Raw genomic sequence first — 10703 nt, forward strand, 5'->3', positions numbered from 1 at the left:
TCTATCAGGCATTGTCTCCTTAGCTTGGTAGATGATCTGGCCCATACTAGATCTATACAGACTCTACTTACCTTGTTATTTTTCGATGTCAGGAAGCTTATACTTTTATTTTGGAAGAAACCTACTCCCTCATCTGTAGCATATTGGAAGGCCTTGGTGAACAGAACCTTACCCCTTTATAAGGCCACATACTTGAATAGAGGGGCACTGCTTATATTTGATAAGGTTTGGGGAGGTGGGTGGCTTCCCCCCCGACTGTCACAGATTAGTTTCAGTATAAATCAGTATTGTTTCCTTTTTCTTTGTGGGTTTATGTTTGGAACTTTAAGGGCCCTGGTCGGCTAGGTTGTTGGGTCTTCTCACAATCCAAATAGTATAACATCCAAGCCCGACTAGGATGTGGGTTACTTATCTCATGGATCAGTATAATGCCTTTTGTGTGTAGAGAGGTTTTTATGCTCCTATTAAGAATGTATTGTCCTGGGTTGCGGCTGCAAATGGCATAGGCATTGTCTAGTATAGTGCACTGTTGCCTTTTTTATGTCTTTTTCTCTTTTTTTGTTCCCTTTATTTTGGGACTGCTTACCTGTGGTTTTAGCAGACCTTACTGTTCATTTTGCTGGACTGCAAACCTTTATTTAAAATCAATAAAGAGAATAAAAAAAAAAAAAAAGAAGGGAGGGAGGGACTGACCCACAGTCTGACAGGGCAGTGCCAGGGAAAGGAAGGTGGGAGTGAGTGCACTGAGGAAGGATTGCCCAGTGTGGACACTCCTATATAGTTTACAGATTACATTTTCCTTTACCTACCATCTATTACAATATCAATCACATTTTATAGTTCAATATATGCAAACATTATAGTTATGCATGGACATTTTAAATAATTTAGTATGTAATGTTGTTATTTTGGCTTTTTTGATCTTTCTATAGAAGTGTCTGCATGGACTTACCATCATGACAACTCGACAATGACCTGGGAAAAAGCTCGTGAATGGTGTGAAATGAGAAATAGTAAAATGGTTTTCATTCGAAACAAAATTGAAAATAAACATCTAAATGAAACGTTGCCTGGAAGGAATCCCTATTACTGGATTGGAATTAGAAAATTTAAAGGCAATTGGACTTGGGTAGAAAACCAGAAATCTGTACCAGAAGAGGTAAAAGCCTGGGCACCAAAGGAGCCAACCGCCAGCATACATGAATTATGTGTAGAACTTTATATAAACAGAACTAATGATAGTGGAATGTGGAACAACGAACGATGCGATAAATCAAAAATGCCACTATGTTACCAAGGTAATATCTGTTCTATTGTTGTTCTCTAAAATATGCAGTATGCATTATCATGTTTTATATTGTATTTTTTAAATCACTTTTCTAGTGCTGCAATGTTCCATTTATATGCAATGGATGGATGGGAAATTGTTAAACAATATCTAATATTTAGAGCCAGTGATTATTAATTTGATAACATATGCAAATGTCAACCAAAAAAAAGGATCTCAACTGTGCAACAAACAAACAAATGTGCAAAATATTTATATAAATATTCACTGGGGTAGCCCTCAGTAAAAAATGCCATGTGAATTTAAGAAAAACTGTTGAAAGTGCATACGTGCAACAATGTATCATTAGGAAAAAAAAATCCGAAATAACCAAGAAATTTTTTTTCCCTATACAGGACGAGTAACAAAGTGCAGGAATCTGATACAGTGTAGATCTCTGAGGCGACCCCCAGAGAAAAGTGTCATGCAAATTAATTCAAGAAGGTGTATAGTGCAACAAAGTATCACTATGTAGTTTGCGCTTCCATAGTATAATACAAATAAAAATACAAACAAAATAGTTCATGAAATAAAAAATCCTCTATTAAATGCTCTACAATGTCCTTTAAATCGACACCAGGAGCAGTATTTCTTCAAAGATAGTGGTTAATCAGAGTAAGCAGATCATTCCATATGCAATATGTGACCATATATAATTGACATCGAAGAGATTAGGTACATTTACCACAGGTAGTGGACACCCATACTATATAGTGGTGTGTCAAACGAGCGTTTTAGACCATGCAATCGATGTTGTAAGGATATATCCCAGCCACATCACAGACAGTAACGGTAAGTAGATGGCTCCCAAAACTCCAACAGATGAACGTGTCATCAACTGAAAAACAATGATCTAGCAACCCGACATGTTTCGGAACAAAAGTCCATCAACTGCCCCAGTGGTAAGCGTACCTAATCTCTTCGATGTCAATTATATATGGTCACATATTGCACATGGAATGATCTGCTTACTCTGATTCACCACTATCTGTGAAGAAATACTACTCTGGGTGTCGATTTAAAGGACATTGTAGAGCATTTAATAGAGGATTTTTTATTTTATTAACTATTTTGGTTGGATTTTTATTTGTATTATACTATGGAAGCGCAAACTACATAGTGATACTTGCTGTTTACTGACAAAAATTTACTGGAGAGGATGATCTGGAGGTGTTTTTGACCACATTTGAAAGGACTGCTGAAAGGGAAAAGTGGCCTAATGCTGCGTACACACGATCAAACAAGCGGGTGGAAAAGTCCGGCAAACTGAAGTCCGCCAGACAATCCCCCCGTGTGTAGCCTCCGGCATACTTTTTTGACCCGAAAGTACGGCGGACTTAGAAAGTAGTTTTGCACTCCAATCTTCCAGCCGGACTCGCATTTCGGCGGACAATCCGGCCGTGTGTGCGCCAGTCCGCCGTACTTTTGAAATGAGCGGACTTTTCCCGCCCGGAGGACAGTCCGCTCATTTCGAGCGGGTCTGCAGGTAGGCGGGGCCCGCAAAGGAAACGTCGCTGGCCCCGCCACCTGGTATGGACTTAAAGGGGAACCCCAACGCCGAAAAAAATCCGCGTGGGGCTCCCCCCCAAGTCCACAACAGACCCTTGGGGGTGGGGGGGCAGCGCGGCCCCCCCTTCCCCAAGGCACCCCCATGTTGAGGGCACGCGGCCTGGTACGGCTCAGGAGGGGGGGGCGCTCGCTGGCCCCTCCTTTCCTGGCCGGCCGGGTAGCGTGCTCGGACAAGGGTCTGTTGTGGACTTGGGGGGACCCCCACGCCGATTTTTTTCGGCGTTGGGGTTCCCCTTTAAGTTCATACCAGGCGGCGGGGCCTGTGACGTCTCCTTCGTGGGCCCCGCCTACCTACAGACCCGCTCGAAATGAGCGAACTTTCCTCCGCGTGCGTGGGCGAGTCCGTTCAGTAGGGCGGATAGTACGGCAGACATAGTACGCCGTATTAGTCCGCTGAAAAAGTGCTGTGTGTGGGCAAGTAGCCTGTTTGGAAAGTCCGGCGGACAGTCTGGCGGGAAGTCCGCCAGCAGTCTGGCGGGAAGTCCGCCAGACTAAGTCCGTCGGATAGACGGCTACGTGTGTACGCGGCATAAGGAGCAGTGGGCTGGACTGGTGGCCCCTCTGTTAACTGGGAAATTGCAGAAAGCTTATTACGACCTAGAGCCTGTCCAAGCAAAAGACTACGTGTTGCTAAACATTGGCACGGATAGGTGTCACCCTGGCCATACGGACGCAGCGTGTGCATAACTGGACTTTCCGGCTTGGAAAAACCCACAGGTCTCAAATGTATGATCTCATTCACCTGAGCAGGAAGTGGCTGCAGCCAGAGACTTTGACCGCACCAAAGATTGTGGAACGTGTTGTTATGGATCATTTCTTGAAAGCTCTTCCTACTGCCATCCAAAAGTGGGTAAGCCATGGAGACCCAGAAATTGCAGATAAGCTTGTGGATCTGGTTGAGAGGTACTTGGCTACAGAGAACCTGACCGCCTTTTCCAGGGACTCACGGACTTTCCACCCTAAGACCAGACCATCCCCAGTGATGGGTAAGATGACTCCAAGGGGTGAGGGTGGAGAGAATGAGAGGGCAGGAGTTCTACCTAATGTCTGGTGGGAGCAGCCCGGGAAGCCCAGGCAGCAAGAGTCAGCGAAAAAGATTATTTGCTATCGCTGCCAGCAAGAGGACATATTTATGTAAAATGTGTATAAATGGTAGATGTTGATGTGTTGCTGGATTCAGGTAGCCTGGTGACTTTGATAACAGCTGAATTAGTTGCTACAGAGGTCTCTGGGAATAACAAAGTGGCTGTTATTTGTGTGCACGGGGACACCTGAGAGTATCCTGTAACTTCAGTGTTTTTTGAGACCCACAAAGGTAACCTCTCTCATCAGGTGGGGTTAGTGTCTTACTTACCACATGATGCCATTGTGGGAAGGGATTTTCCAAAGTTGTGGGAACTCTGGGATTGTCCTGAGCCCCCCACTGGTGCCCCTATTAGGGATGAGCTTCATGTTCGAGTCGAACATACGTTCGACTCGAACATCGGCTGTTCGCCCGTTCGTCGAATTCCGAACGTTATGGGTCGTTCGCGCCAAATTCGTGTGGCGCTCACGGCCCACAATGCACTGCACCATCGCAGTGCATTGCTGGCTCATGATTGGCCAAGCATGCACTGTGACCCCGCACACTTGGCCAATCACATCACCAGCTGCGAGGAGAGCCATGATTGGCCACAGGCATCCTGCCTGTGGCCAATCATAGCTCAGGCTGGCCAATCATAGCTCAGGCTGTGTAGTACCCACCCCACACTATATAAGGCCGCCAGCGCAGCGGCCTTGTGTAGTGTGTTGGTGTCTGTAGGAGTTAGTGGGTGTTCTGTGTACCTTCAACACAGTATACCGATCATTATCGGCCGATTTTGCGTTCTTGCTCTTCTGTAGTGGTTGTTGTCTGCGTACCCTGACCGCAGTATACAAAGCAATATCCACCTATATTGCTAGCTATATTTCTCTTTTTTAATAGAGCTTGCAGTCAGTTGTAGGAGATTGTGCATGCTGTCTGCGTGCCCTGACCGCAGTATACACCGCTATATCCACCTATATAGCTAGCTATCTTTCTCTTTTTAAATAGAGCATGCAGTCAGTTGTAGGAGATTGTGCGTGCTGTCTGCGTGCCCTGACCACAGTATACACCGTTATATCCACCTACATAGCTCTTCTCTAATTGAGCCATCTGCCATCTGCAGGAGTTAGTGGATGTTGTGTGTGCCTCCAGCACAATATACACTACCCAATTGCTGGTTTTCCCATCTCCCTTCAGGCCATTACCATGTCTGGAAGGCCAGCAAGGAGAGGCAGACAGGCGCAAGCCGATAAAAGAGGGCAAGCAGGCTCTGTGTCTAGAGACAACAGTGCTGGTCGTGGATGCGGTGCATCGTCATCAGCAGCACGTGGCCATGGGACATGCTTGTCCTTCTTTTCGGCAGCTGGACATGTTGAGCCGCAACATGCCAACTTGGATGACCAAGCCCTCTTCATCCTCCTCATCCTCAGCTGCCAAAGCATCGTCTTCCCTCCTCTCAATGTCATCATCAGTGACTCCTTCCCTAGACCCACCACATCATCCTGAGGAGTCTCCTGAACTCTTTGAGCACAGTGTTGGGTACATGCTCCAGGAGGATGCCCAGTGTTTTGTAGGCTCTGATGATGATACTCAGCTAGAGGAAGGCAGTAGCGTGAATGCAGAGAGAGGGGATGCTCAAGAGGGACAGCAGTCTGGCAGTCATGATCCACAAGCTGCAGCATACTGCCAGGTTTGCTCCAGCGATGAAGAGGGAGGGGATGATGAGGGCACTGACTCCACGTGGGTGCCTGGTAGGAGAGAGGAGGAGGCACATGTCCAAAGAGGCAGGATGCCCTCCGGGGGCCAGATTAGGGGCAGCACACCGACTGAATCACACCGCAGTGCTCCGCCTGTGCAGGGCGCTGCCTCAGCTCGTTATTCTAAAAGTTCTTTGGTGTGGGCCTTTTTTGGGACGAGTGCATCAGATCGCACCGCTGCTATTTGCAACATATGTCTCAAGCGTATCTCGCGTGGCCAAAACATCAGTCGCTTGGGCACCACATGCTTGACCAGACATATGTTGACCTGCCATGCAGCTCGTTGGCAAGCGTACCTCAAAGACCCACACCAAAGAACAAAGTGGACCTCTCCTTGCTCCTCATCAGCTGGGATCTCCAACCCCACTAGGCCTTCAGTCCTCTCTGAAACCTGCTCTGAGAGGAATGAAGGTGTAGAATTTGGTGTGTCACAGCCAAGTACTTCCGGGCACTCTGCTAGCAGTACACCCACGTCTGATTATAGCAGGCAAATGTCCCTGCCCCAGCTGCTGGACCGGCGAAAGAAATTCACTCCCAGCCATTCACATGCCCAGCGGTTGAATGCTAGCTTGGCTAAATTGCTAGCACTTTTCTGCTGCTGCTGCTGCCTTTTCAGTTGGTAGACTCGGCCCCCTTCCATGAGTTTGTACAATGTGCGGTTCCTCAGTGGCAGGTCCCCAAACGCCACTTTTTCTCACGGAAGGGGATTCCGGCTCTCTACCAGCATGTGGAAGGCAATGTCCTTGCCTCGCTGGACAGGGCGGTCAGCGGTAAGGTGCATATTACCGCTGACTCATGGTCCAGCAGGCATGGATAGGGACGTTACCTGTCTTTCACGGCCCATTGGGTCACTCTTCTGGCAGCTGGGAAGGATGCAGGACAAGGTGCAGTAGTGTTGGAGGTTGTTCCGCCACCACACCTCCAAAATGCTACTATTGGTTGTGACACACCTCTCTCCTCCACCCCCTCCTCTTCTTCTTCCTCCATGGCCTCTTCCAGTGCTCTGTCCTCAGAACCAACGGTGCTCCATAGGCGTTCCAGGGGCTACGCAAGTATGCAGGAAAAAAGCACCTGAAGCTGATGTAACCGAATAATTTTTTTTTAAATATCACATCCCTTCAAGCCTGCCTATGCTGATGCTGAGTGACTGTCCTGTTATGTTGATTGTCTATCCTCTTCCTCCTCCGCTGATATGTTGGAAGAACATTTTTGGTTCTGGGTGATGCCACCAGCCCAATTTTTCTGCCCCTTTTTAACAGGGGCGTTTAATTACAATTTTTGATGCAATGCTTTGCAGCAGGGCTCATTCCTGCACTACAACTAGAGTATATGGGAGAGGTTGCAGTGTCGTGGCACCAGCACCAGTGCCAGCAGCCCAATTTTTCTGCCCCTGTTTAACAGGGGCGTTTAATTACAATTTTTGATGCAATGCTTTGCAGCAGGGCTCATTCCTGCACTACAACTAGAGTATATGGGAGAGGTTTCAGTGTTGTGGCACCAGCACCAGTGCCAGCAGCCAAATTTTTCAGCCCCTGTTTAACAGGGGCATGTAATTACAATTCTTGATATAAAATTTCACAGGAGGGCCCTTTCCTGTGCCCACCCAGAGTAACTGTGAGGACTTATAGTGTTGTGGCACCAGCACCACAACCACCAAAGGTCAATTTTTCTACCACTGTTCAACAATGGCATGTAATTAAAATTCTTGATATAATCGTTCACAGCAGGGCGCTCCAGCACCCACCAAGAGTCACTTTGAGGGCTTACAATGTTGTGGCAAAACCAACACCTTCTTCCGCCATTTCTGCAGAGCATATAGGGCAGGCCCCTACTTTCAAACATCCAACTTACAAACATCTCCTACTTGCAAACGGAAAGAGACAACAGCAAATGAGATGAAAAAAGACGGACGGTAAAACAAATTATACAGGGGTGATAACCCTTCCCTATGTTTTCCAAAAAGCTTAAAAATAGATTTTTTGACTGGAGCTACACTTTAAAAATGTACCAGTTGAAAATTACAAATTCTACTTAACATAACAAATCTACACAGTCCCTGTCTTGTTTGCACCGCCTGTATACTGCTGTTCTGAGTATATAGGGCCTGGGGGCCACACGTATTTCCTTTTTTTAATATGGGTACGGGGTTCCCCTTAATATCCATACAAGACCCAAAGGGGCTGGTAATGGGCAGGGGGGGCTACCCATGCCATTTTTCTCAATGATTTTCATCCATATTGCCGGAACCAGATATAACATTAAAACCGCAAGCAGTTTTAAATGACGTTAAATGTCATTTTGTGCAGGGACTGTTCTAAACACGGGAAACACGTGGCACTTCACAGGCATACTATAGACACCCCCCAGGCACGATATTTAAAGGAATATTTCACTTTTTTTTCACTTTAATCGTCATTAAAATCAGTGCTCCCGAAAAAACGTCAGTTTTTAAAACTTTTTTTTGCATTGACCCATGTCCCCTGGGGCAGGAGCCAGGTCCCCAAACCCTTTTTAGGACAGTATCTTGCATATTAGCCATTAAAATTAGCACTTTTAATTTCGAAAGTTCGAGTCCCATAGACTTCAATGGGGTTCTAACGTTCATACGAATTTGGGGTCCGTTCGAAAGTTCTGGTGCGAACCGAACCGGGTGGTGTTCGGCTCATCCCTAGCCCCTATAGACCAGGAAGGTGATGACCAGAATTCCTCTGAGAGTGGGGAGGACTCTCCAGAATCTCCCTTGTCGGTATTGGCGGGGAAAACTTGGGAAATTGGGGAGGAGCCAACATCCTCAGACGAAAACATGACGTCTGTGGAGTTTTCGGATCTTGATGTTCACAGGGAAAATTTTGCCACAGAACCGTTAAAAGACCCCACCCTAATAAAGGCACGGGGAAAATGTGGTGAAAATAGATGGCGAGTTAGTGATCCCAGATAAGACTTGCACTTACCCGTACTTCATTGTGGAAAGGGACCTGCTGTATCGAGTAGCTCAAAGGGCAGAAGAAACCATTGAGCAAATTGTGGTGCCCAAACCTTACAGGAAGTTGGTGTTAGAATTGGCCCATGGGCAACAGTACATTTTGGTTATATTGGACTATGCCACCCATTATCCGGAAGCTATTCCTATCCGAAATACCTCGGCCAAAACCATAGCCAAAGAGATATCTCGTGTTTTTAGCCACGTGGGTATTTGTAAAGAACTGCTTACAGACCAAGGTACACCCTTTATGTCCCGGGTTATGAAAGAACTATGCAAGTTATTCAAAGTGACACAATTACGTACATCTGTGTATCACCCCCAAACAGATGGGTTGGTTGAAAGATTCAAAAAAACCCTAAAACAAATATTAAAGAAGGTGTTGGATAGAGAAGGAAAGAATTGGGACTGTCTAATACCCTATTAGATGTTTGCCATTAGGGAGGTGCCCCAATCCTCTATGGGTTTTTCACCCTTCAAATTACTCTATGGGAGGCACCCAAGAGGGCTGCTGGATATCGCCAAGGAAACGTGGGAAAATAAGAGTTCTACCTACAGGAGCATGTCGCCCTAATGCAAGATAGGATTGCATAGGTAATGCCAATTGTAAAGGAACATTTGGCTCAAGTGCAGTTAGCACAGCAGAGAGTGTACAACCGTGGGGCCAAGACCCGTACTTTTTCCCCGTGGATAAGGTATTGGTGCTAGTCCCTACAGTTGAAAGCAAATTCCTGGCCAAATGGCCAGGTCCATATGAAATAATTGAAAAAGTGAGTGAGGTGAACTACAGGGTCAGAAAGCCAGGAAGACGAAAGCCGGAAAAGATATATCACATCAATCTGCTGAAAGCCTGGAGGGATAGGGAATCCCTAGTCACAGAAACGTTGTCACCGGCCCAGTCTGATTGCTTAGTTCCTGAGGTTAGAATCGCAGTCACCTTATCGAAACCCCAACAACAGGAGGTTAAAGAGTTTGTACTTCGCAACAAAGAGATTTTTTGAGCTGCCAGGACAAACATCTGGCATTGAACATGATATTATCACCCAGCCAGGAGAAAGGGTAAAACTAAAACCTTATAGAATACCAGAAGCCCAACAGGAGGCAATACGTGGGGAGGTTCAAAGGATGCTGGAATTGGGTGTTATGGAGGAGTCCCAGAGTGACTGGTCCATTCCTATCGTACTAGTGCCCAAACCTGATGGGAGCTGGCGGTTTTGTAACGATTTTTCGACAACTGAATAAAGTTACAAAATTTTACAACTACCCCATGCCACGTATAGATGAGTTGATTGATCGGCTGGGATCAGCCCGATATATGACAACTCTCGATCTCACCAAAAGGTATTGCCAAATTCGCCTGGCCGAGTCGGCCAAGGAGAAAACTGCATTTGTAACCCCAGATGGGGTGTTCCAATATAAGAGAATGCTGTTTGGGTTACAGAATGCACTGGCAACATTCCAGCAGAAAATGGACAAGATTCTGAGGCCCCATCAGAAGTATGCTGCAGCTTACCTGGATGATATGATTATCCATAGCACAGATTGGGTCTCACATCTGCCAAAAGTGCAAGCAGTCTTAGACTCTATCCAGAAAACTGGGTTTACGGCCAATCCAAAGAAGTGTACCATTGGACAGGAGGAGGCCAAATATATGGGGTACACTATTGGGAGGGGAGTGATAAAATCCCAAGTCAATAAAGTCGAGGCCATACAGAGTTGGCCAGGTCCCAACAGCAAGAAGCGGGTACGAGCCTTTCTGGGAATCGCTGGCTATTATAGGCAATTCATTCCCCATTTTGCTTCCCAGGCTGTGCCCCTAACCAACCTGACAAAAGGGAAAGAGTCTGTCATGGTTAAATGGTCCCCAGAGGCTGGAGCAGCATTCCAGTCCTTAACCACTACAATACAGGGCACTTTCACCCCCTTCCTTCCCAGCCCAATTTTCAGCTTTCAGCGCTCTAGCGCTTTCAGTGACAATTGCGCGGTCATGCTACACTGTACCCAAAT

General features: G+C 46.5%; 1 protein-coding gene across 2 annotated transcripts in view; it reads left to right on the forward strand.

Annotated features, from left to right (window-relative positions):
• The window catches only part of LOC143928026 (E-selectin-like), a 360097-nt gene that overhangs the window by 233688 nt on the left and 115706 nt on the right, over nucleotides 1-10703 (forward strand). For both annotated transcript variants that reach the window (XM_077452609.1, XM_077452610.1), the window contains exon 3: nucleotides 933-1298. In XM_077452609.1, coding sequence (XP_077308735.1) covers nucleotides 933-1298 — 366 coding nt within the window. The remainder of the gene's footprint in view (nucleotides 1-932; nucleotides 1299-10703) is intronic.

Source organism: Lithobates pipiens, unplaced genomic scaffold, assembly GCF_037356315.1.
Source record: "Lithobates pipiens isolate NorthernLeopardFrog02 unplaced genomic scaffold, aLitPip1_a1.2 Scaffold_23, whole genome shotgun sequence".
Taxonomy (NCBI): domain Eukaryota; kingdom Metazoa; phylum Chordata; class Amphibia; order Anura; family Ranidae; genus Lithobates; species Lithobates pipiens.